Here is a 27,688-nt window from a genome sequence, read left to right on the forward strand (position 1 = left end):
TATACTTACCTGGTTACCATCAAGTGGATAATCGTATTTGAGGGAATAGACGCTGGCAACTGAAAAGGCCACTGCAAATGCAACCAATGCGATGCCAAAGCAATCTCCTATGGTTTCTTTGAAAATCGTCACGTTAGGTGTAAGAGGGGGCTGAAATCTAAAATTGAAATTAAGCAAGTCTGAATGTCACCAATTTGTAAACTGATATAACCATTGGGCAAATCAATGAATGAATGCAATCTAGGCTGAGTTGTGTCTCACTTTGGAGTATGATTAACGAGAATTTAGCTCCACTGACAACTTTGGAATCTGCTTTCTTAATGCTGAAAAGCAACACTGCCTGAATTTGGTAAAAGATTGCAAATTCAATCCAAGGATAGTGGTAAATCAGATATGATTTTGCCAGTAAAACCACACTATAATGTGTGTGTGTGTTCTTATAAGCTTCCTGCAAAATGTCTTCTATTCCACTTGTATTGTTACACTGGGTTGCAAAGCATCACTCATAATGCTCCCAATAGTTATCCATACATGAAGTCCTTTGAGCAAACACAATTGTGAGACAAGGAAAGCAAAAAAGTCTTCTTTCCATTGATGATAATAACCTTTCATGGAAAACTCCTAGCAAATAGACGGGCCTTGGACTCTGCCCTGCACTTCACAGAAATGCTACAGCCAACCATGACCCTAATGGAGAGTGGGTTTCTCTTTAAGGTGATATATGTCAGAGGAACCTTCAACTCACAGGGCATACTTCTGTGCTTAAGCCTCATGAACGTAGACCAGTTCAGTTATATTTACTAATTGTATCATAAAAGGTGCATGTATCTCAAACTCAACATCAATTTACTAAAATGTTCCACTCCTATGAGCATCTATTTCTGACATCAGACTTATTGGAAGTGGGTTAATTAGGTCCAATCAACTCTTTCTGAATTGCTGTTCCACATTTTGTGAATATTTATGGTAATACATTTTTAGTACTAATTTTGAAGAAGTACTATTATACCATAATTTTGAAGAAGTACTATTATATCTGATGCCATTATAAATCCAAAAGTTAGCTTGGAATGTTTTTGTTTTTTAATAACCAGGATCTTATTATTCTTTTGTTCTGGTCTCTGAACACCATAGACAGAATGACGTGATGAAGATTTACAGTCTAAAGACTTAGGTTCATTTCCTGGCTCTGCCACTTGCCCTTCCCGAGTCACAATTTCCTCATTTGTAGGGCGAGGATAATAACGCTTGTTCTCTGTTTTTTTGAGATGGGGTCTCCTCTTTCCTAGGCTGGAGTGCACAGCTCACTGCAACCTCCACCTTCCAGGCTCCAGAGATCTCCCCGCCTCAGCCTCCCAAGTAGCTGGGACTACAGGTGTGTGCCACCACGCCCAGCTAATTTTTGTATTTTTAATAGAGACAGAGTTTTGCCATGTTGGCCAGGATGGTCTCGAACTCCTGACCGCAAGTGATTCACCCCCCTCGACCTCCCAAAGTGCTGGGATTACAGACGTGAGCCATGGCGCCCGTCCTTGTTCTCTTTTCTTCACAGTTTAGTGGGAGGGTCAAATAATAAATGCAAATACTATTTACACACTGTAAAACACAAAGTGCCTGTTAGCTATTATTATAGGATCCCTCTGGAATCTGAATATACTCCTTGTGTTTCCTTTACTGTTTCAATGAGCACTTTTCTTCAGCCAAATTATTTGTATTTAGTGTATGAGAGTTTGCAAAATAACTTCTAAGGTGGCATACTCATGAACAGTAGGTTAGCAATAATTAATAATCACTACCTTGCAGTTGTAGTCTATTTGCAATCAACAAAAACTTAAAATACCTACTCAATCATCACCCAGAAAAAAAGTGGAGCATAAAAAGCTCAAGTGCTTGCTCCCTAATTTGGGTGTTAAACTAGTAACAATAGTAGTGTAATTTGAACATTTATTGTAAGTCAGGCACTTAAGCATGTTACATGTATTAACTCACTCAACTCTTAAAAGAATCCTACTTGATAGCTATTATTTTTAGCCTCATTTTTACAGCCAAGGACATTGAGGCACAGTTTTTGGTAATGTGCTCAAGCTCAAAAAGTGAGTCAGAATCAAATCTCAGGTACTTTGCTTCTAGAACACTGGAGCTTACCTACTAGGTTACACTGCCACTCTGTTGAATGTAATGGTTACCCGTTTCCACACCCCACACATGTGGAGAGGTACACTGACATTGAAAATACACTCACTAAATAAGACTGTTGTTGAGGTATTTAAGGTGTAACTCAGTGATCTTAAGTTTATCTTTTATTTTCCAAGCCCTTCTGACAAGATCCTGTTTGGTTTTGCAAGTATTAATTTTTTCTGTTTGGTTTATGTCTCCCAAGACATTTAAGTAAAGTGAAATCACTTCAAAGTGGCAGAATAGAAGGAAACCCTAGAAACAGTCTTTCAGTTTCAGCCTAATTTCCACTTTAAAACTTTAAAAATTAAAAGTGATGCTTGAGATTCATGAAATGTAACACACCAAGATCTGGTAATAAACAAATTTTTTTTCTTTAAAAAAATAAAAAGTACATAGATTTGTCTTTTAAAGAATTTGGCTGTTTTAAAGTAAAAAAATGCATATAAATGTTGATTTCCCGAATTCTCAAATATTTGTTAAGCATAGAGAGGGAGAGAAGTCTTTTGAAAAAACAAAACAAAGCAAAACAGGAAAACAACTTTTCCTTGCTAAGTTGGAGGAAACTGATGCTGTGGTTAGAAGAAACAACACAAAATGATCTTCCTTCTCAATCCACTGAATGTAATGAAATACATTTTAAAATTCTTGTACAAACTGGACTTCTCATCCTTTTGCAGTGGGAAAAGTTGCTCTGCCCTTGTTTTGAATCTGATTGGGAGAAAGGACAGAGTGTGCCTATCTGGAGTGCTCACGTGGAGTGCCTGTGTTCCTTCAGTGTCTTCTTTGAACTTTCAGAACTTGGCTCCAGTAACTTCAAACAAAGCATTACATATTGTTTATAGTAATTTATGGACAAGGAAATCTGGTTTCACTTGATGTTTCTTTATGAGGCGAAGCAGTTTACTTTGCCTATTTTTCTTTATTGTATTATTTATATAGTTTAAAAAAAACAAGAGATGGGGGTCTTGCTGTGTTGCTCAGACTGGTCTTGAACTCCCGGGCTCAAGTTATCCTCCCACCTTGGCCTCTCAAATTGCTGGGATTTCAGGCATGAGCCATCGCATCTGGCCTTACTTTGCTTATTTTTATACTTTCACTACTTTGCTAACTTTTACTTTCATGTGAGTTTCTACTGGTCTGTGTCCCTGCTTGTCTTGTTTGTGAGTTCTTCCACAAGCAGAAGCCTTCTGATATTAAGAACTGCATTCACTGTGAGGAGGCTGAAAAAAAAAAAGAACTGCACACCCCGCCTTTCTTTGTAGCTCCTTCCTAGAAGGAAAGCAGTGAGCCTTCCTTAGGGATGCAGGGTGCAGGGAGGATTCTGATGAGGGTTACCTGCAGGGTGACCTGCAGTTCGGATTGTACCTCTCCTGTCACTACCGCTAACTCTCTGCTTAGTGCATGGTGATGCCATCATCGAAGACACACTTACCCAGGATTCATGTCCCCAACCACAGTCACATTAAACCTGTTTTTAAAGTCAAAGCCATAGGATACACCTGCTGCGATCACGGTCTGCAAAGTTGCAAATGGCCCAAGTTAGAAATGTGAGATGCAAGTAAGAGTCTTGCTTTGAAAAAAAATAAATTGCCAAAACCCACTTCTGTACCTGTTAAGTAAGAACTCCAGCCCAGGCTTTGTTACTTTTTAAGAAATTCGGAGGCAATTCTAACATGCCGCCAGGATCGAGAACCACAGCTAAATTCAAATGGCTCTAACACAACATTTTGTCAAAGGTCTTGCTCTCTGCACTCTCCTTGTCTCACATGGAAAAAATTAACTCAAAATCATAAGGGGAAGTTATTAAATTCTGAATGAAAATAAAACCATGCTAAACGTTATGCCCAAAAACTGCAGAGATGGCCTCTGCCCCACTAAAACCTTCTGAGCTACAGATGGTGAAGGACTTACAACATATAAACAGTAGAGTAACTATGACAGAGTCTGAAAATGATCAATTACCATAATGAATTCGATTGGAATAGGCACTGGAAGTTTGTCTTTGAAGCGCTGATTTATTTCTTTAACAATGGATACAACCAAAAGGATAATCAGAGCTGTCACCATGTCTGCAATATTAGTCTTCTCTATTTGTGAGAATACAGACACTAGTACCTACGATTACAAAAACAAAAACCACCAAAACACTGTATTAATGCATAATTTGGATACAACACAACTCCAAACAAATAAAAATAAACATGGAAGCAAAAAGACTGATAGAGACTGATAGTGATTTCCTGTTCTGCCCCCGTTTAATCATGAATGTGAAATTGTAGAGAGTAGCGATGGAGATACGAGAAGAGTAAGTTAGCATAGTGTAGGTGGCACACTAGTTTAAGAATGCTTCTGGCATTTTTCTATTTTTCTGGGAATCTCTTTGGCTAGTGTCAAATTTTGTTGGATACTTTTCACATTTTTACCACTGGTCTCCTGCCTTTATTAGGTCTCTTTGGTCATCATTTTTTATTTCACAGCCATCACTACTCTATCCAGGGAATAACTTCTGATCTTTGATAGTTTTGCTTAGTATGCTCAATTCCTGGCCCTTTTTTGGGGGCTTATACCCCCTCACATTTCTTAGCTGACTCTCTATGTCACTTTTGGAAAATAGTTTTCTGGTTAACTGTGCACTATGCATGGTCTTACTTCTTGAAGCTAGTTGGGTTCCACATCCACGTACCCCCAAAAGCCCAAGCAGGCCAAAACTGGATCCCAAATTGCTTCTAGAACACTCCACTTCTGGAATGCCTCTGGACGGAAGTGAGAGAGTGTTGGTTCCAATTGGGAGCAAGTTCTGTCTCAACTCCCAAAAACTGTTGAGAGTTGTTAAAAATCAAACACATCTACCATCGAGCTAATGTTAACAACAAAAATTAAGTAACACCTCTCCTATATTTGACTCAAGTATTTTCAAAAAAATAATCTATGTTATTAAAAGCTTTACCATTTTGTCCCAAGTTTTAAAACCAAGAACACTATCTGTTCTGCTTTGCATCCTCTGGAGGAGGGGAGAACTGCTGCCCTATCTACATACCGGTAAATTTTCTTTTGTTTTCTAAACAGGATGCAAAAAGGACCCAAGAACTTCAATTCTAAAAGAATGAGACATGCTTTTCAAGAAACAGGAAAACGTCATAACTCAATTAGCAAATTTCTTTCAAAATAAGATTTTAAGAAACATTTTAAAACTTGGAAAAAAATGGTAAAGCTTTTAAAACATAGACTTTTTTTTTCCTTTTGGAAAATACTTGAGTCAAATCTAAGGTAAGCGTTCCATAATTGTGTTGTTAACATTAGCTGTATGGTAGATGTGGTTGATTTTCAGTATTGTTCCCTTGCTACTTTTTCTTTTCTTTCCTTTCCTTTTTCTTTTTCTTTCTTTTTTTTTTTTTTTTTTTTGAGACTATGTCTTGCTCTGTTGCCCAGGCTGGAGTGCAGTGGTACAATCACAGCTCACTGCTGCCCCTAATTCTCTGGCTCAAGAGATCCTCTGCCTCAGCCTTCCAAAAAGCTGGGACTACAGACATGCACCACCATGCCCAGCTAATTATTTTATTTTTTGTAAAGGTGAGGTTTCACTTTGTTGCACAGGCTGGTCTTGAACTCCTGGGTTCAAGTGTCAAGTGATCCTTCCTGCCTCAGGCCCCCAAAGTGCTGGGATTACAGGTATGAGCCATCATGCCTGGCTTTACTTTCTTTTTCTTTTCTTTTTTTTTGAGACAGAGTCTCACTGTGTTGCCAAGGCTGGAGTGCAGTGGTGCGATCTCAACTCACTGCAAGATCCGCCTCCCGGGTTCACACCATTCTCCTGCCTCAGCCTCCGGAGTAGCTGGGACTACAGGCGCCCGCCACCATGCCCGCTACTTTTTTTTTTTTTAATTTTTAGTAGAGATGGGGTTTCACTGTGTTAGCCAGGATGGTCTTGATCTCCTGACCTCATGATCCGCCTGCCTTGGCCTCCCAAAGTGCTGCTTTTTTAATATGAATAAATTTTACAACCTGTAGGTAAACCCCATGGCAAAGGCATTAAAGGAAAGCTCTCTAAAAACACAGTAGTGAGTTTCATGTATTTCAGTATTTTTTAGGTGAAAGAAATACTTACTTTGAAAATTGAAAGTGGATCAGTGTGTGACGGGACTGTCAGCTGAAAAATGAATTTGAGTTGGGAAACCAAAACATGAACAGCAGCAGCAGTAGTGAAGCCACTGATGAGGGACTCAGATAGGTATATCACTACAAATCCAATCCGCAGAATCCCAAAAGCCAACTGGAAAGAGAACAAAAGCCTTTGTCAGCATAGATTAGGAGTATACCTCAGCAAACTCAAGGATCCGCAACTGAAATAATATTACACAAAACGTAAAGGCTTAACCTGTATGTACATGCCTTGAAGAAGCAAATGTCCCTGCCTCCTGGGACACCTCCCATCCAGGGCTCCTCACTCTCCTTCCCTTCCGCCGCATCATCCAGGTGGAACGGTACATAGTATTCACATAGGACATAAGTCTAGTTTGCCCCCAAGAAGTAACAGGCTTATTCGCACTTAATTTATTTTTAAGTGTGCTGTCTTTGGAAGACTCATAGGCCTTTTCTAGTAAAAACTTACCTAGCATCAGCCCTCATACATTTGCTGATGTAATTTTAAGTTGTACTTTCTAGCTGCTGGAGCATGCATGAGCGAGTGTCTATCCTATTTCCTCAAAGTTGCTCAACTTGCGTAAGAAATACATAACTGCATATTGGACATCAGAAGTGCTTGGTTCTAGCTGGGGGAAAAGGATGGTTAATTCACCCCTAAAGCATCATTGTTTTGCAATAAAGTGAATTGGATGGATTCTCCTTCCCTTGGATATTTGGCCTGTCTTTCTGCTCATGTCTCCAGAATGCAGCCAGAGCTGTGGCTGCCCAAAGCCCAGTTGGGTTCCATTTCTATACCAGGTTCAGAAATGTATTAGAAATAACAAACCAAATTGTCAATAAGACACATGCTTATGTCCTTGTAGAAATTGACTTTTTCTTTCTTTAAGAAATGGTCTTAACCAATAATATCATTATCCATAAACTTAGGCAACATCTCAAAAAGTCGATGACATTTTCACTATTCGGCAGGAGTGTCAGCATATGGCTTGGGAGCGAGACTTTAGGCTCCACCATAATCCTCTTCAGTTTTCCCCAAAATTGACATGAACAGTTCAAAGCCCCCGTCCCTTCCAACTAGATTATAGTTGCTGAAGAATTAAAGAAAAAAATTCCCAAGCCACCAGTATGATGATTTCTTGTATACAGTTATGTTTCTTGACTCTATCAATTCCCAGATATGATGTTTCTTGACTCTATTAATTCCCAGATATATGTTGAAGCATTTCACTTGTCACTGTTTGTGCCTCTCCATTCCCCTTCTTCCTTCTGTCTAGACCCACATTCATTCGTTTTTGTACTGTTGACCCACACCTCTCCCTCTGGTTGTGGTGAGTGACCCGTCTTACAGTATTTCCTATGGGCCATGAGGGAGAGACACAAACCAAAGGGAAGATAGAGGAGGAGTGGCAGGGGGAGGAAAAATAGAGAGATGTGTAACAGTCAAGATGAACAGATTGAGGTGGGCAAGTTACATGAGAAGGTGCTCACCTGGATGATTCCAGAAAGCACTGTGACTGCTACCGCAGCCATCACCCTCTCGTCATCCAGTGATGAAGAATTATTACTCCAGCTGTTAGACGATCCCGAAGTAGTTTCATTGCGAGCTGTGACTGCTCCTGAAACTGCTAGTCCCACCATCATACTCAGAATCGGAAACGGACCTATTTAACAGTGGGCGAATCGCGGTCAGTATATGCCTCTCTAAAGCATATTGTCTTTCAACCACAGAATAAGAGCATATAAAATGACTGGTGAGGCTGGGCGTGGGGGCTCATGCCTGTAATCCCCGCACTTTGGGAGGCCGCGGTGGGCGGATCACCTGAGGTCGGGAGTTTGAGACCAGCGTGACCAACATGGAGAAGCCTCGTCTCTACCAATAATACAAAAATTAGTCAGGCGTGATGGCACATGCCTGTAATCCCAGCTACTTGGGAGGCTGAGGCAGGAGAATCACTTGAACATAGGAGGCGGAGGTTGCAGTGAGCCAAGATCGTGCCATTGCACTCCAAACTGGGCCACAAGAGCAAAACTCCATCTCAAAAAATAAAAATAAATAAATAAATAAATAAAATGGCCGCCATCTGTGACCCTGACCTCCTTCTCAAACCCTGGTCCTAATTCTCACAGGAGACCATGACTCTTCTCCTGGATTATGTGAAATTTGGAATTGATACAATGTATGGCTAATAAAATTCATTAAAAAAAACAATGTGAGCATTAATCAGCTCAGTAACTGACTTACCCACGGATATGTGTCTGGAAGTGCCGAAGAAAAAGTAGATTATGGCTGGGAAAAAGGATGCATACAACCCATAGACTGGGGGGATGTCGACCAGCAGAGCAAATGCTAAACCTGTAAACATACAAGCAGCAGAGTCCTTACTTTGTGCAAGAGGAATCAAAGACATTCTCTGGTTCTTATGGTATTTAGAATTGGATCCCAAAAATAAGTTACCTCATTAATTCAAAATGTATTAAAGATGTAGATGCAAGAACTAAAACTACAAAACTTTTAGAAGAAAGCATAGGTATAAATTTTTGTGACCTGGATTTGTCAATGGTTTCTTAGAAATGACACCTATGGCATAAGCCAGCAGTCCCCAACCTTTTTGGCACCAGAGACTGGTTTTGTGGAAGGTAATTTTTCCACTGGCTAGGGAAGGAGAGATGGTTTTGGGATGACTCAAGTGTATTACATTTTTTGTGCACTTTATTTCTATTATTATTACATTGTAATACATAATGAAATAATTATACAATTCACCATAATGTAGAATCAGTAGGAGCCCTGAGCTCGTTTTCCTGCAACTAGATGGTTCCCTCTGGGAGTGATGGGAGACCGTGACAGATCATTAGGCATTAGATTCTCATAAGGAGCACACAGCCTAGATCCCTTGCATGCACAGTTCACGATAGGGTTTGCACTCCTATAAGAATATAATGCTGTCGCTGATCTAACAGGAGGTGGAGCTCAGGAGGTAAAGAGAGCAATGAGGAGCGGCTGTAAATACAGATGAGGCTTCATTTGCTCACCTGCCACTCACTTCCTGCTGTGTGGCCCGGTTCTTAACGGGCCACGGACCTGTACTGGTCTGTGGCCCAGGAATTGGGGACCCCTGGCATAAGCAACCAATGAAAAAAACAGATACACTGGACTTAATCACAATTTAAAATGCGTATTTCAAAGGATACTGTCAAGAAAGTTAACCAATAATTCACAGAATAAAAAAGTTATTTGCAAATTGTATATCTGACAAGGGTCTGGTACCCAGAATATAGAAACAACCTTTGCAACTCCATGACAAAAAGACAACCCAATTTAAAAATGGGTAAAAAATTTGAATAGACATTTTTCAAAAGATACACAAATGGCCAATAAACACCTGGAAAAAATATTCAGTATTGTTAGCCATCAGATAAATGCAAATGAAAACCACAATGAGATACCACTTCACACTCACTGGGATAGCTAAAAGAAAAAAGATGGACAATAACAAGTGTTGATGATATGGAGAAATTTGAACCCTCATACACTGCTAGTGGAAATGTAAAATGGTGTAGCTACTTCAGAAAATAAGTTAGCAGTTCCACAAATGATTAAATATAGAGTTACCATGTGATCCAGCAATTACAATCCTAGTGATATACCCAAGAAAATTGAAGCATGTTCACACAAATATTTGTACACAAATGTTCAAAATAGCATTACTCATAACTCATAATAGCCCCCAAGTGGAAACAACTCAAATGTTCATCAACCGATGAGCGGATAAAAAAATTGTGATATGTCCATACAATAGAATACTTATTTGTCCATAAAATGGAATGAAGTGCTAATACATGCTACAATATGGATCAACCTTGAAAACATTACAGTGAGTGAAAGAAACCAGACACAAAGTGCCATGTATTGTATTATTTCATTCGCATGAAATATCCAGAATAGGCAAATCCATAGAGAAAGGGTAGGGGGGGATGTGAAGTTAATGGGTAAGGAATTTTTAGGGGTTGGTGGTGGTGAAAATGTTTCAGAATTAGATAGTGGTGACAGATGCACAACCTAGTGAATATACGAAAAGCCCCTGAGCTCTACACATTCAAAGGATGAATTTTATGGTATATAAATTATACTTAAAAAAAATTTTACCTTGTAGTACGGCCACAATCCCTGTGCTGATACCAGAAACAATATCACTGAGCAACCATTCTTTAAGCCGGTATGCTGGCAACCAAGATGCTATGGGGAACAAAGAGAGGACAATTCTCTTGGCCTTTTGTGTGGAACAGCTGAAAACGTGGAAAGCCACAGGTCAGTCAATTAATATCAAATTTTAAGTTTAGTGCCTGTCGGTGGGAAATTGGTAAAGATGGTAATATGCTAAAGATTAAACTAGTAATTTCACTCCCAGTAACATTCTTTACCCATAATCAGCTGCCCTCTGGTCACCAACAAAGGATTTTTTTAAATGGTTGCTTTTCTTTACCCATAATAGACCTATTTGTCATCCTCAGCTCGAATCATGCAATATTTCAAATGAGAATTTTCCTCTGTCCCCATCTGTTAGTTGTCTGATTTGGAAAGACCGTGTTGATAAGCCGAGATGGGGTTCATTTTAGACACTACCTTTCCAACTCTGGCAGGGAGTAGGAGGTTTGGAAACTAAAGAGGAAAGGACTGTAGGCTGTGGACTAGAGCCAGAAAGGAGAGTTGGAAAGTTAGAAAATTTAAGGGAAAGTGCTTCAAAAATGTATTCCTAATGCCAATACCTTAAAAAATATCTTACCTACAACACGCTTTGGCATGATCCAGAAATCCCTTATGATGTCTGTCTCTCTTTTTATGATTTTCCTCAAAAGCATTTGTAGAATACACTGGTCTGGCCACAATATACTGATTCCCAAAGGGTTCAATCATTTTGATTTTTCTGTTGGCTGTGGCAAGTTGAAGACCTTTGGAACTATGTGGTGAACACTTCCTCTTGCCTTTAGCAGGTTGAAAATGCCTGGAACCAAACAGAGCTTGCTTCTTAAATAACTCAGAGATAATGTGACGCAATTTACAGATGAGTGAGCTCCGAACTGAATGTTACCACCTTTTAAGATCAAAAAAGGCAGGATTAAGGGACCTAGATTGTGTTTTGCGACAGCGATATTTTATTCCAGTGAGCTGGACATGGCTGTTTTAGGTAAGTAAACAAGAGCTTTATTTTATTTTTTAATTTGCCAAAAAGTAACAAAATTGATTCAGTTTATGAATTGGTCAATTTTTTACTTACAAGGCAAGATACTCTCATCAACTTTTTTTCCCAGAAATATTTCCGAAGTTAAGACATTGAAGTGTTGGGACAGATTAGATTTAAAGTTTATTTATTGCCCCTAACTCCAGTCCAGACTGTTCCAATTTACCCAACAGAATTTTAAAATTTGATGTTTTTACCTTGTAAAATTAAAAAATTGTGAAATTCAAAGGTATTGCCTATTTCAGTTATTTCCTTATTGTTTCTGGGAGTTAGAGTTTTACAATTTATAGTTAAGGAAACTATGAAACAAACTAAATATTATTTGTTTACTTCATTTGTGAGTAATAAGGTCTTTTTAAAGAAATGATCCTCGGCAAGTTCCTTAACCTCTCTGAGCCTTGCCTGCATAATGGGGATAAAGATATTCAAATTTCAGGTGATTGTGAAGATTAAATAAGATTTCCAAAGCATCTAGTTTACATCCAACACACTATAGGCATTTACTAAATGGTAGTTATTATTTTAATTATTAGCATTTTCTACACAAAATGTTTAAGTTTTTAATTCTTGTCTCAATCCTGTTTCTATTATGTTTAAAAGATCAATTTTACAAAATGTTTAAATGCACATTATCAAGTTAGCCTTCACAACTCTTTGGGGGCAATTACTCTTATTATTTTATTCTTACAAATGATAAAATAATCATACACACCCCAAACCCACACTAAAATAGAAATACTTTTTCTTGGGACATACAGCTTGTAAAAATGGCAGAAATGGTACCTGCATTTTGAGACCTCTTTGCTATCTTTTCTATGTCATGGCAGCTTCTCTATTGTTCAATATGAACATAATTGAAGAACATTCCAACTAACTGCTAGCATTTTTTCCCTCTAATCTTGTTCTGTATTACTACTCATAATGCCCAAGTTTTGTTCCTCAACTTCAATCACAGTGATTAACTGAATTATCTCACACTAGATAGTGTCTCGTTACACCGTGCCCTCATATACATAATGGGATTTTCAGCATGTTTACAGAGCTCAAGTTATAACCAGGAATCAGATGCTGGCCTCTATTGCTGGCCCCACTTGACCTCTCTTTGATCACCCATTTTTCTCTCCCACCCCATTTTCTAGTTTCCTCTAAAGTCCTCTGTACTCACTTTTGACCACAATGTACTGCTTTTGCCCCACATCTCTGGTTTGACCTACAGAATTTGAGCTCCTTTGAGCTCAGTTATGACTCCCTTGTTAATATTATTATTATTAGAGACAGGATCTCACTGTCGCTTGGGGTAGAGTTCAGTGGTGCAATCATAGCTCACTATGGCCTCTTAACTCCTAGGCTCAAGCGGTCCTCCTGTCTCCTGAGTAGCTGGGACTACAGGTGTGGGCCACCATGCCCTGCTAATTTTTAAAATATTTCAGCAGAGGCAGGGATCTTTCATATGTTGCCCAGGCTGGCCTCAAACTCCTAGGCTTAAGCAATCCTTCAGCCTCAGCCTCCCAAGTAGCTGATAGGTGCACCACCAGGGCCTCGGTTATGACATTTAGATCCTCCTTTGCTATTCTTTCTGGGCCTCTCCTCCCCTGCCACTCCCAAGTGCTTGTTTTCTCTTTTGTTTCCATTCCCTCTTCCATCTCTCCACCCACACTTCAGGGGTCAAATCCCACTGACTAGACAGTACTTCCCATTGTCAGAAGAACTTGCTCACAAAGTGGAGGTGACTTGTGCGTTGCTGTGCAGAGCATGGATTTTTGTCTTTTTTTTGCTGATTACCAACAACATGGTTGGAGCATTAATAATTAAGATCTAATCCATGGTCAATTACTTCTGACACCTTGGATTTCTCACAAAGGGTATCTGGAATATCTTAAAAGAACAGCTTTCATCCCTTGAAGGAACCAACCTAGACAACCTTAGGATGAAGAAGACTTCAGCACTGGGTATTTGTATTTCTGTCAGATGCTGCTATGGACAGGAAAAAAAAAAATGATTCTGCTCTTTGCTTGCTTTACTCATGCTTTCCTCAAGGAGTTCATAGAAATTTATTAGTTATCTTCCCTAAAAAAGATCTTGAAGGTACTTATATTCTTCTGGCTGTTGTATTTGTTTTATTTTTTATTTTATTTTATTTTTTTTTGCCGATGACAGTGATGGGAGAAACACAACTTCATTTCTAATCAGCTTCCTTCTCTGAGGATGGCTATGGCTGTCTCTTTAGTGGGCTTTCTTATACCTCCAGCTGGATCAACAGGCTGAACTCTGGCTGTCCTGCCAGTAAAAGCCTCCTCCTCACACCCAAGCACTGCCTGCAAGGGGACTGCTCAGGGTAGGAATGAGGAGAGCTTAAGAAATCTTTCCTGGCCGGGCGCGGTGGCTCACACCTGTAATCCCAGCACTTTGGGAGGCCGAGGCAGGTGGATCACGAGGTCAGGAGATCGAGACCATCCTGGCTAATACGGTGAAACCCCGTCTCTACTAAAAATACAAAAAATTAGCCAGGTGAGGTGGCGGGCACCTGTAGTCCCAGCTACTGGGGAGGCTGAGGCAGGAGAATGGCGTGAACCCGGGAAGCGGAGCTTGCAGTGAGCAGAGATCGCGCCACTGCACTCCAACCGGGTGACAGCGAGACTCTGTCTCGAAAAAAAAAAGAAAAGAAATATTTCCTGCCAGGCACGGTGGCTCACGCCTATAATCCCAGCACTTTGGGAGGCTGAGGCAGGAGGATCACTTGAGGTCAGGGGTTCAAGACCAACCTGGCCAACACAGTGAAACCTTGTCTCTACTAAAAATACAAAAATTAGCCAGGCGTGGTGGCGGGCACCTGTAATCCCAGCTACTCGGGAGGCTGAGACAGGAGAATTGCTTGAACTCGGGAGGCAGAGGTTGCAGTGAGCTGAGATCATGCCCCTGCACTCCAGCCTGGGCGACACAGCAAGACTCCGTCTCAAAAAAAAAAAAAGAAAAGAAAAGAAATCTTTCCAGACTTTAGAGAGAAATCTTGAGGGCCACATTCCAGCCTTTCTGTTTTCCCCTTGCACCCATCCCTGCTTCCAAAAGCTATGCCTCCATGTGTAACATACAATGTGGGCCTCTAAACCATCTACCCCAATGGTGCCTCTGCTGAAGAGATGTTCCAGATAGTCATAAATTAATGACATTCTCCATGTCATCATTTCTGAGATTCTTGACCATGACCTTTTTTTTTTTTTTTTTTTGAGATGGAGTCTTGCTCTGTTGCCTAGGCTATAGTGTAGTGGCACGATCTCAGCTCATCTTTAATTAGGAATTCAAAAGAGATTTTTTAAACTTTTTTTTCACCTGAACAAGTTACATTTTTGCCAGAAATTCTTGGAAAACACTTTTTTTCTGGTTCCTGGAATCACAATTCCAATTTCAAATATTACGCCCATATTAATGTAAAATCCTTTTCATGTTCTATCTTCATGGATCTCTGAGTTCCTTAGGGTATCAGTGGATTTGGGGATGAAAATTCATTCGCAGAGTCCCTTCCTCTTACTAATTGTAGAATCCCAAGCCTTGTTTGTATATATTTCCACTTTTACTTGCTTCCGTATGATGTGCTTTTTATTATTTTTTTGGCCTTTATGATATATATATTACATACATAGACACACATATGTAGACATTCATATACCTACGTATCTTGGTGCTGTGGCTTAGTCATACACATGTTGTTCTCTGCTTTTTTTTTTTCTTTTTGAGCAGAAGTTTAATCCTGGGATTAATTTCTGAAGTTCAGTTTCTCAGTTTAACTATTCCCATGTATTAACAACTTTTTGATGTTTCTAGGGATTGTCATGTACATACCTCCCCACCACTCCAAGTTCCGCCCATTTCCAACCTGCAGATTGGCCTCCAGTTACGAAAACCTCCACTCTGCCTGCCCCGCTCTGCTGAGAAGTGTCTTATGGCCCTGACCTTTCCACTCAGTGTTTATCTATTCTGTGTTTTAGTCTTTCAGAGGTCTGCCCTTTTTGCTGGGAAACAACTAATTTGAACCAAGATGCTGATGAGCGGTCCTAGGATTTGTCTTTAATTAGTGGTCATTTGAAACCAGTAGACAAGCAAGGGTGCAGAATACTTCCCAGCCCCTCCGCAGTCACATTTGATGCCTCCACTCTTGGACAAGGCAGCTCCTAGTAGCATCACCCCTCCATAGCTGTTCAAGCTGAGGAAGGCCTTCAATGGAGACATCACTGAAAATGCCATACTGTGCCTGAAATCTGCTGAAAACACGACTCACCTCATGGATCTCAAAATATCTCTGAGCCAGTCAGTGCAAAACCAGAGGTAAGCCAGCCCTATTTCATGAATTAGTCCTTGGTCAATGGGAAATACAGCAGCGTCCTGATAACTATACTTGGGGGAGCGGGTGAGAGATGGGGGAACGAGCAGAATAATTGCTCCAATGAGCACCTTCAGAGGGATCTCCATCAGCAGCCAGAGGAATCAGAAATCAAGCGCACAAGAAGCTCCACATTCTGGTTAGTGCAAGGCTGGATAGAAGCAGGGAGATGATGGCATCAGAATGGGAGAGGGCTGGAGTGGTGAATGGAGGGGAGGGGTCTCAGCACTGAGGTTCGTTAAGAGAGCTCAGAAGGGGTCAGAGGCTGAGGTGGGCAATAACTGTTACTATTATTTTTCATCAATTCTATTACTACATTGCCCAAGATGGTAAAGAAGGAAGTCAAACCTAATTTAATTGGGAGGTACAACAGAAAATAGTGAGACTTTGGCAACTAAGCACACCAGGTTTCAAATCCTTGCCTTGCCATATCTTAACTATGTTTGCTATGAGCCAGTGATTCAAGCCATCAATTTTCTTTTCTTTTCTTTTTCTTTTCTTTTCTTTTTTTTTTTTGAGACAGAGTCTTGCTCTGTCACACAGGCTGGAGGCTGGAGTGCAGTGGCGCGATTTCGGCTCACTGCAAACTCCACCTCCCGGGTTCAAGTGATTCTCCTGCTCCAGCCTCCTGAGTAGCTGAGACTACAGGCACCTGTTACCATGCCCAGCTAATTTTTTGTATTTTTAGTAGAGACGGAGTTTCGCCATGTTGGCCAGGCTTGTCTCGAACTCCTGGCCTCAAGTGGTCTGCCTGCCTCAGCCTCCCAAAATGCTGGGATTACAGGCGTGAGCGTCCGGCCCAAGCCTTCAATTTCCTAATAGCAAAAGGAAGAGACCATTATTTTCCTTCTAGGGCTGTTCTTAAAACTGAAAGCAGGGTATACAAAGGGAGACTTCTTAGCCTTAAGTTCACAGGTAGCAGTCTCAGAAGTGAGTTTAATATTGACTGTTTAGACTGAATTTACAACTGGTCCACATGACAAAAGTCAGCTGGAACCTGTTGGGAAAATGCTAGTGCTGCCAACTTTTCTATGACTTTATGTTTACTCTGAGCTTATCTTTAGAAGTAGCAGTTTTCCATTTTTATCCCAGTTTGTTTTAACATAGTTTTAAAATAATCTATCTATCCGAGCTTCCTAGAATGGCATACAAGGTCCTTCATGTTTTGGCTCTGGTCTATCTCACAAGCTTCTTCACTCCTCCTTCACAATTGCAGCAGGTTCCTAACACACTATATTTAACAGTTCCGTATCTTTGTACACATGATTTCCTTTGTGTTTTTCTTCTCCAATACCTGGTAGATTCCAATTCATTCTTAAAAATACTCAGCACAGCTGGGCGCAGTGGCTCATGCCTGTAATCTTGGCATGTTGGGAGACTGAAGTGGGAAGATTGCTTGAGGCCAGGAGTTCAAGACCAGCCTGGCCAATATAAAGACACCCTGTCTCTAAAAAAAAAACAACTCAGCTGACCATTGATTCATTTCTTCATTCCTTCAACAAACATGTATCAGCCTATTATTTGTCAGGAACTCAGTTCCTAACACAGTTGTAGAAGATAAGAAAATGATGTAAAGCCTTCATGGAATCCCTAGATAGAGTTAATAATTTCCTTCTTGTAAGTACCTTGTATATATGTCTATTCCATGTCATACATTATTTGTTTATGTTTTCTTCCCTTTAAGACTGAGTTTCCCAAGGGCAAGGCCCAAATCTTAACCATTTTTCCCTCTTTTGCTAGGTCCTATGACGTAGTAAGTACACAAGAAAGTTCGTTGAAATAAGCTGAACTATGAGCAAGAGATATATAAATGATGTAGACCTAAACTCCAAAGTTTACATACACAGGAGAAGTGCCCAAAATAATTGGTGCAGATAATAAATTGGAAGAAGGGATTTAAATGTGGGTTGGAGTTAGGAAGGTTTTGTGAAGGAACTGTGAGTCTTGGGTTAGACTTTAAAGAACGGATAGGTTTGGCAGGGGTGATGACAAAGCAGTGGGCAATAAGCAAATCATGTCAAGGATATTGAGAGTTGCAAACACTGAAACAGAAGGCTTTGTTGGCCCATAGGCTAAACCATTAGAGAAATGTTGGGATGCACCATAGCAAGGGGTTTCACACCCAGTAGGCTCACGGAAGGCGAAAGAGAATCCCTGGCCATTTCTATAAGGCTTTGGGATTTTCTGAGCACTTTCACTTTTCTTCCTTGAGTATTACTGTGTGATGGAGGCAGACAAAATAGGCTGTATTGTCGCTAATTTACAGATGAAGAAATGGAGATGAGAGAAGATAAATGACTTTCTCAACTTCCCAGGGCCAGGATGAGAAGCCACATCTTGTGAATAACTGATTCTCTCTGCTACATCTTCTTCTCTACTACATATTGAATGTCAGGGGGCTCAGCCTCTACCCCCAAGAGAGACAAGGCAAAAGAACAAGGTGAGGCACCTTCAGGGTCCTTGCTTTTGAGCATGAAAGCCTCACACTCCTACACTCAATATCCACAACACAAAACATGAGCCTGGTGGCCTGGGAACCAATCTCCTTGAGGTGACTTGTTTTATTCTTCCCCTTGCTTCTCAACAAAGTGACACAGAGGCTAGAGGAGCCTCTTCTTTTCTCTTTGGAGAATCAAAGACCTTTATTGTAGAGAAGAGTTAGACTGTGTTATTATATATTTATTCTTGTAATTGAAAAATACTCATTCTCATTTTCTGAACGATTTTGTTTCTTAGTCAAATATGAGCTGTTTAGGAGGTATTAAACATTTGTTCATTTCTTTATATACTCAGTTATTCCCTTATCCAGAGGGAGAAGGCAAAGTATGTATTGTGTTACTCCATTTTACTTGTTTCTGAAATCAAATTAGTTGCTTCCTAACTTTTCATTAGGAATAATCCTTGGCTGGTAAGGGGTGGCACACGCCTGTAATCCTAGTACTTTGGGAGACTGAGGTGGGTGGATCACCTGAGGTCAGGAGTTCGAGACCAGCCTGGCCAACATGGCAAAACCCCGTCTCTACTAAAAATACAAAAAAAAAAAAAAAAGGCAGGCACAGTGGAGCGTGCCTGTAGTATCAGCTACCTGGGAGGCTGAAGCAGGAGAATCACTTGAACCTGGGAGGCGGAGGTTGCAGTGAGCAGAGATTGTGCCACTGCACTTCAGCCTGGGCGACAGAGTGAGAATCCGTCTCAGAAAAAAAAAAAAAAAAGGAATGATCTTTATGCAGTTAAATTTCATGACACAGTTTTTCCAAATGACTAACTTACTTCAGAAAAGAGAATTATTTAGTCCAATAATTTGATAAATTGTTCCTCACTTGCATATATAAAGAAAGTTGTGTAATCTTTTCCTGACATTTTAAAGAATAAAATAGATTTTATCTTGATAGAGTTAGTAATGTATGGGATAAGTACCCATACATTACTAATATATTATATTATATTATACTACTTGTGGCATAGGGCATTCTGCTACTTTCCAGTGACCATTTTCTCCCCATCTCTCTTCTCTTGCCATTCTCTATCCTTCTTACTCCCATTGCCTTTTCTTCTCTCCCTGTTTCCCTTAGTCTTGGACTTTCTAGGAGGTCTAGCAGGTAAATCTCTCACTTCTAGACCATATGTCCCCCACCCCCCCCTTTTTTTTTTAAGAGACAAGGTCTTTCCATATTGCCTAAGCTGACCTCAAACTCTTGGGCTAAGCTATCTTCCTGCCTTAGCCTCTTGAGTGGCTAGGACTATAGGTACATACCCCTATGCCTGGCTGGGACCAGATGGCCTTTCTGAATCCTTTCTAGTAAGTGATTCTGTCTCCTAGAGAAACTCTTTCCTTAAAGTTTGCTTTTTTTTTTTTTTTTTTGCCAACCCTCAGAGCAGACAATCTATCTATAAAGTCAGATTTGAGTGGAGAATTAAAGGAATTATCTGAATAATTAAAACAAGAATGCTAATATCTTTGAAAAGGCTATTTAAGACTTAATGATGCCTACAACAATTTACTTGTTAAATTAAAGTCTACTTAAATATTTATTCCACATTGCTAGTGCTCCAGACATACATGCATAGCTTATTAGTGGATTCATTCAAAATATTCACACACATGGAATAAACTCAAGAACATAATAACTCCTAAACAGGCTTTGATCAGAAAAAATACCATTTTCAAGGAACAGAAAACCAGTTTGAATATATCATAAATTTGGTTCCTACCTGACACATACTCTGTGAGGAGCTTCTGCAACAGTGGTACATTTTCAAGATAAAGTTCTAAGTTCTAGTTCTAAGAGGCAGTGTCCATCCACTCAGGTCCACAGGCTCTGCATGCATCCATATGCATAGGGATGTCTATATATAGGCTATGTAACACAGTGGACAAATTACCTTTCTGTCAGCTTTAATAATTAACTTTCATTAACTTTTACAACAATGAAAAGACTGCAATGTGGTCTTGACCTTTGAGACTTTGATCAGCAGAAGTGATGATGAAAATTGCTTCCTCAAGTTCCTTGTGAGATTAAACCACCCATTGCACTTGTTTGTATGTAATTTCATTGGTTTGCAGAGATTTGCACAGCAGATGCGCACATGGACTTAAAAAAAAAAGAATCTTCTCAAGGGTTATCTCCTTGACATTTTACCAGCCTGTTTAGATGAGAGTTTAGTGGTGGTGTTTTTTGGCTGGATGACTCCATGGAATCTGTCATGAGCTACGAAAGTGTGGTGTATAGGTTAACTCCTGGTATGATAAAGGCCCTCATTAGGAACACTCACCTAACTCCCAGCCACAGGCCATATCTGCATTCCAATTTCTGCCCCCACCACAGCTCTTCCTAAGAGCAATAAACCCTATGTTGCTAAACATAATGAATACTTTCAACTCTCATCTTACTTAAAAGCATTGGCCTTGCTGACTACTCTTTAATGAACTCCTCTTCTTATTTTAAAAATTATTTAACTAATTAGTTAATTTTAGAGATGGGGTATTGCTGTGTTGCCCAGGCTGGTCTCAAACTCCTGGCCTGAAGTGATCCTCCTGCTTTAACCTCCTGAGTAGCCGGGATTACAGGCCTCAGCCATCATACTGGGCTAAAATCTTCTCTTCTTAAAATGCTAAAAAAAAATTTTAACACACTTGTTTTTTACCTCATCCTTTTTGCCAATTTCTCCTTTAACTCTTTCTTTGGCATTTCCTAAGATTCTGTTCTGAATTTCCTTCTCCTCTCTTGCTACCCTCTTGCCCTAAATAAAAGTCCCATGGCTCCCAGCAACATTCAGATTTCTAACCCCAGCTCTCTGGGTCCACATATTTAACTGCCTATTCCACATCTTTGCTTGGATGCCTCACAGGCATCTCAAACATGACACATATCGAGATTAAGACCTCTTGATCTTTCCTCCAAAATGTTCTCCATCTCTAGTCTTCCCCATTTCAGAAAAGAATATTCCCATGTCAGAGACCTGGGAACCATCTCTGACACTTCCTCTTGCAGACCTTCTCCCCACCCGCAGCCAATCCATCCTTAAGCCCTATTGAGCATGCCTCTAAAATACATCCCAAAGCCATCACTTTTCTTCATCTTCACTCTTACCTTTTGCTGCGCTTCTTGCTTCGTCTTGCAGCCCTCCCTGTCTCTTTACCACTCATTAATCAGAATGATCTTTTCACACTAGTCCTCTTTGTGGGGCTGATGATTATATGGAGGAAAACAGGCCTCCAAAGTCTTTGCATGATCTCCCCCTGCACAACTCTCCAACCTCATCTGACTCTGCTCTTACTTTTGTTTTCTCCACTCCCACCATGGTGGCCTCTCGTAGTCCCAAATTTGCCCACTCTTTGCAGACATCATTTTCTCTGCTTAAATGCACTTCTCTCTCTCTCGGGTTGGCTGTTACTTAGCTTCAACATCACTTTCTCAAAGAGAACCACTTTGACTTCCTAATCTCAATTAGCCCCTCTTGTGGCATTCTCTCAGAGTATTCTTTTTAAGTCCCTTGGTTAATTTGCATTTACTTTTTAAAATATAGAATCATAATTTAAAAATATACAATTATTTACTTGGCTAATGTTTGGCTTTCTCATTAGAATGAAAGTCCCACGCAGGCAGGGACTTTGGTGAATTCACTGCTGTATGCCCAGTACCTAGAATGAATCTACCACAGAACAATGACTCAATAAATAGTGGTTCAATGACAGTTCAACCAATGAATTATGTTTGATATAAAACAATTCCTAAAAGAATGTGGACAGGTCACTAGCATTTGTTAGAAATTAATCTAACCTGTGTTTTTAGATCTGGCTCACACCTGTGCTAACTGCATAATTGAATGAGCCATGGTGCCACTTATCATGTTTTTATCAATATTAGCTAACTTTAATTAGTGTTTAGTATGGGCTAGGAACTTTGCAATGTGTTTTATTGGGTTTATCCCATTTAATCCTCATAACAACCATAGATAGCTTAGTATTTTTATTCCTATTTTACAAATGAATAGATTGAGATTTCATTTGTGGTGAAATCTCAATTTTTAATTTTTACTGGCTTTTATTGAAGCCAACTAGAATCCAGAAAACCTAACTTTGTTGTGTCTTTAACTACTGTATAATACTGCTTTTTATAATTTTAACAGATGTACGGCACATTTATTCAGAACCACTATACACGGATTAAATTTTGTATTTATGTATGGTTGATGGAAGAACTGGAAAATATTGCACTTAAAGGTAGAGGCTCAGAATTATTGATCAGCACAAAAATGATTTATTTTAGAACAAATAAGAGAGTTTTGCAAGATTGATGGATACAAGCTGAGCAAAGGCAAATTATTACACTATATATATTACATAGTTTATAGCCTTCTTATATACTAATAATAACCATGTAGTAAATGTAATAAAAAGAAAGATATCATTGTTAATAGCAACAAAAGCTACAAAGATTAGTAGAAATAAATCCTTTTTGTTTTTTATTTTGAAGAGACACGGTCTGGCTCTGTCACTGAGGCTGGAGTATAGTGGCTCAATCATAGCTTCCTGAAACCTTGAACTCCTGGGCTCAAGTGATCCTCCTGTCTCAGCCTCCCAAGTAGCTTAGACTACAGGCACATGCCACCACACCTGGCCAATTTTATTTATTTATTTGTTTTGAGATGGAATCTCACTCTGTCGCCCAGGCTGGGGTGCAGTGGCGCGATCTCAGCTCACTGCAACCTCTGCCTCCCGGGTTCAAGCAATTCTCCTGCCTCAGCCTCCTGAGTAGCTGGGATTACAGGCACATGCCACCACACCTGGCTAATTTTTGTATTTTTAGTAGAAACGGGGTTTCATCATGTTGGTCAGGCTGGTCTTGAACTCTTGACTTTGTGATCTGCCTGCCTCGGCCTCCCAAAGTGCTGGGATTACAGGAGTAAATTTTTTAATTTTAATTTTATTTTGTAGAGATGGGTTCTTTCTGTGTTGTCTAGGCTGGTTTCCAACACCTGGCCTCAAGCTATCCTGCTACCTCGACCTCCCATAGTGCTGGGATTACAGGCGCAAGCCACTGTGCCTGGCTGAAGTAAATCTTATGTAAAGCTATATAATGATGAACTTTATAGAGAGAATTACAAAACATTATTAAAGGACAATAACAAAACCTAAGAAAAATATAGCCGGGCGCAGTGGCTCACGCCTGTAGTCCCAGCACTTTGGGAGGACAAGGCGGGCGGATCACGAGGTCAGGAGATCGAGACCATCCTTGCTAACATGGTGAAAGCCCGTTTCTACTAAAAATACAAAAAATTAGCTGGGCGTGGTGGCAGGTGCCTGTAGTCCCAGCTACTCGGGAGGCTGAGGCAGGAGAATGGCATGAACCTGGGAGGTGGAGCTTGCAGTGAGCTGAGATAGAGCCGCAGCACTCCAGCCTGGGTGACACAGCGAGACTCCGTCTCAAAAAAAAAAAAAAAAAGAAAAATATAAAGCCATAAATCTTCATGAATGTGAAAGTTCAATATCACATAGATATTTTCTTCAAATTAATCTATTACATAAATGCTATTACAATGAAAAAGCTTTTCTTTTTTTTTCATAGAACTGGACAAACTTGTCCTAAAACTTGTATGGAAGGACAAAAGGCCAAGAAAAGTCAAGACAATTTTTGAAATTGATGCATAATAGTTGTACATATTTATGGGATATATGTGATATTTTGATAGATGCATACAATGTGTAATCATCAAATCAGGGTAATAATGATATCTATCACCTCAAACTTTTATCATTTCTCTGTGTTGGGAACATTCCAAATTTTCTCTTCTAGCTATTTTGAACTATACAATAATTTATTGTTAACTATAGCCACCCTACCATGTTATCAAATACTAGAACTTATTCCTTCTATCTAACTGTACGTTTGTACCCATCAATCAACAGCTCTCCATCCCCCCTCCCTGCTACTTTTCCCAGCCTGTGGGAATTCTACTTTCTCTCTCATTCTACTTTCTCTCTCCATGAGATCCACTTTTTTGGCTCCCACATATTAGTGAGAACATGCAACATTTGTTGACAACTTTGAAGAAGAAAAAATGGGGAAACTTATTTTGCAGATATAAAGCCTTATTATCAAGCTATAGTAATTATGGCAGTTATGTGTTTGTGCTGTGGGAAATAAACATACCAATGGAACAGGACAGAAGGCCTAGAAACATGTATTGAAACTTGATATATAATAGAGGTTACATGGCATTAGAGAAAAGATGGACTATTCAATAAATGGTACTGAGACAACTGGCTATCCATGTGGAACAAATAAAATTTAGATTTCTATTTCACAGCAATCACACACACATTTTTTCAATTGACTAAAGGCCTAAACAGAAAAGGTAAAATTTTAAACTTTTAGAAGAAAAAGTATGCTGTTATAACCTTGGAATAAAAGTATTTCTTCAACAAGTCACATAAATGTGCATATCATAAAGGAAACGATTGACGAATCCAACTTTATTAAAATTAAAACATGGAAGACACTACAACAAAAGTGAAGACAAGCTCTAGACTGAACAAGGTATTTGCCCAGTTAAGTCTTTAAAAAGATTAATATCCAGAAGATATCAAGAACTACAAATCAATAAACAAAAGGCAAAATTCACAGAAAACTTGAAGTGACAATTAACATATGAAAATATGTTCAAGTTCACTAGTAATCAGGGAAAAGTAAGTACAACCATATACATTTCACATCCATCATTAGCAGGGCTGTAACTAGCTTCAGTGGAGCTTGAAGATTATGCAATCTGTGGATCTCGTTTTAAGAAAAAGATTACAAAATTTCACATATAAAATTAACTACAGGGCCTTTGAAGGGGCCCATGCGAATGAAACGTCTTGAAGCCTAAACCTCATTTGCTTTATGGTAAATCTGCTTTTGTCTATCAGATGGTAAAAATGAAATGCCTGAAAATACCCAGTGTCACAGAGGCTGTGGAGCAATAGGAACCCTTATACTATCGTTGTGAGTTGTAAATTGGGGCAGTCATTTCTGATAGCAGCGTGTGACTGTCTTGTCAAATTGAAGGTATATATCTTCTAAGACCTGGCAATTCCACTAGTATGTATCCTTAACAAATGTTGACTCATGTTAATGAATATTTCTAGCATATATAAATATGCAATATTTATAATAGCAAAAAAAAGAAAATAAATATCCTCAATCCATTAGATAGTCTGGTTGATAGTCTACTCACCTTATAAATAGCCTAATATCCTTTATCTGCTATCTACTCTTCATTAATAGGACAGTAGACAGTGCATAAAGAAATCATGCCAACCTGTAACTAACACTAAGGAGGCCAAGTGGCAGAAGGCCTTATGTGAGTGACAGCCCTTCCCTGATAAATATGTGGACCTGAAAGAGCTGTGCTCAGAAATGCCAATATTGGACTGGGGTATTTGAGTTGAGTGTGGTGATCCATCAGCTGGGTGGTGTCTATGTTTTTGTGGTTATCTGATGTTACTTGGACAAAGGGTTTCTGGTCTCCCACTGGCCTTCTGGGACTAGCCTGGCTTCTTCACTGACTGCATATGTTTTATTTGATCTTGATTAGAGGTGAAGGGTGGAAGTAGAGTGGGCATGTCCAGTGGGCTGACTTGAAGAGCCTGTAGTCTTCATTACTTTCATCTATGGCTGTTTGCTAGTGTCGAAGACCCTGACAGTCTGTCAGCACTGACACCATCTGTGCTGTGTCAGTCTTCACGCTGTTAGGCCACCTCATCTGCTTTCACTGTGGCACCAATGCTGCCGTTGTATCCATCACATTGTCCTTGAACACGGCCATCATTGCTTCTGTCTGCCTGTCCTCATGCCTTCCCTGGTCCCTGTATGCCTTCATCATGGTGACATTTGCCATCCAAATTTTTGCCCCATGGCCCATGTTACAGGAGAAACTGAAGGCATGTGCTCTCCCCAGCTGTGTGGGTGTCACACTGTTCTTTGAGTTTTCAGCCTTGAGAGGCCTGTGGTCCTATGGCGCTTGGAGTCATCCTCTTCATCCTTCTCTAGTTTCCATCTTATGTCTCTGTCCTTTCTACCTCATTCACCTGCAGCTTTTTCAAGAAACCAGTCATGGGCCTTAGGATGAAGTTGAAATCAAATTCTTGTCCAGGTGCCTCAGCTAAGTTAAGTACCTCCATTACATTATGAAGGCAAGTTGATGGAGTAGCATCTTAGCTCATGTAAAAGTTGAAGGCAAAGTTCTGTTTTGGAAGCAGCATGCCAATGTGGGTGAGAGAACAGGGATCAAAGGAAAAAATTAACCAAAGGCTTGGGTGCTTATCTTTTCTGTTATTTTGTTGGATGAGAAAGCTTTTTGGATCCCTTTTGAATTATTGTGTCTCATTTATTATTTGCTGTAACAAATGAAGTGATGTGGTTTCTATTAAAAAATAACAGTACAGGCCAGGCGTGGTGGCTCACACCTGTAATCCCAGCACTTTGGGAGGCCAAGGCGGGTGGATTGCTTGAGCACAGGAGTTTGAGACCAGTCCAGTTTGAGACCCCATCTCTACAAAAAATTTTAAAAATTAGCTGGGCGTGGTGGCACACGCCTGTCATCCCAGCCACTCAGGAGGCTGAGGTGGGAGGATGGTTTGAGCCTAAGAGATGGAGATTGCAATACATTAAAACAAAAACAAAAACAAAACAAAGTTTGAATTCATAAAAACAGAGAATAAAGTGGTGGTTTCTAGAGGCTGGGAGTATAAACTTTCAGTTATAAGATGAATGAATTGTTGTAATCTGTTGTATAGCACAGTGACTGCAGTTAATTATACTGTATTGTATGCTTGAAATTTGCTGAGACAGTAGCTCTTAAGTGTTCTCACCATATATGTACACAGAAAAGGTAACTGTGAGGTGATAGAGGTGTTCATTAGCTTCATTGTGGTAGTTATTTCATAATGTGTACACGTATCAAATCATTGTACCCATACACTTATCAAAAAAAGAAAGAAACGAGGAGTTTCTATTTTTGTTCCAATAAATGAAAAAATAAAAACATGCAAAAATGCTTGATTCATAGGTATATAGCAAATGTATAAAAATAAGCAATGGAATGATAGATAAGAAATTAAGGATAGTGGTTACCTCCATGGAGAGAGGGAAGAAGTTTACTGGCAGGACTATGAAAGGGGCTTCAACTGTACCTGTAATATTTTATTTCTTTTTGTTACTCCAGATTTAAACAAACTTTTGAGACATATATTAATTTCCTAGGGTTG

At 39.7% G+C, this 27,688-nt stretch overlaps 1 protein-coding gene and 1 pseudogene across 1 annotated transcript in view; one reads left to right on the plus strand and one right to left on the minus strand.

Moving 5' to 3' along the window:
- Positions 1–20,324, minus strand: part of SLC26A3 (solute carrier family 26 member 3) — a 38,508-nt gene extending 18,184 nt beyond the window's left edge. Inside the window, exons 1-9 of the mRNA XM_055283640.2 lie at positions 20,149–20,324; positions 11,106–11,324; positions 10,469–10,608; positions 8,564–8,674; positions 7,810–7,982; positions 6,284–6,448; positions 4,141–4,293; positions 3,611–3,693; positions 10–157 (exon numbers count right to left, since the gene is read on the minus strand). Of these exons, the coding sequence (XP_055139615.1) occupies positions 10–157; positions 3,611–3,693; positions 4,141–4,293; positions 6,284–6,448; positions 7,810–7,982; positions 8,564–8,674; positions 10,469–10,608; positions 11,106–11,236 (1,104 nt within the window). The 5' untranslated portion in view covers positions 11,237–11,324; positions 20,149–20,324. The remainder of the gene's footprint in view (positions 1–9; positions 158–3,610; positions 3,694–4,140; positions 4,294–6,283; positions 6,449–7,809; positions 7,983–8,563; positions 8,675–10,468; positions 10,609–11,105; positions 11,325–20,148) is intronic.
- Positions 12,329–26,587, plus strand: LOC129485411 (phosphatidylinositol N-acetylglucosaminyltransferase subunit C-like; annotated as a pseudogene).
- Positions 26,588–27,688: the final 1,101 nt, after the last annotated feature.

The sequence above is a fragment of the Symphalangus syndactylus genome, chromosome 6 (assembly GCF_028878055.3).
Source record: "Symphalangus syndactylus isolate Jambi chromosome 6, NHGRI_mSymSyn1-v2.1_pri, whole genome shotgun sequence".
Lineage (NCBI taxonomy): Eukaryota > Metazoa > Chordata > Mammalia > Primates > Hylobatidae > Symphalangus > Symphalangus syndactylus.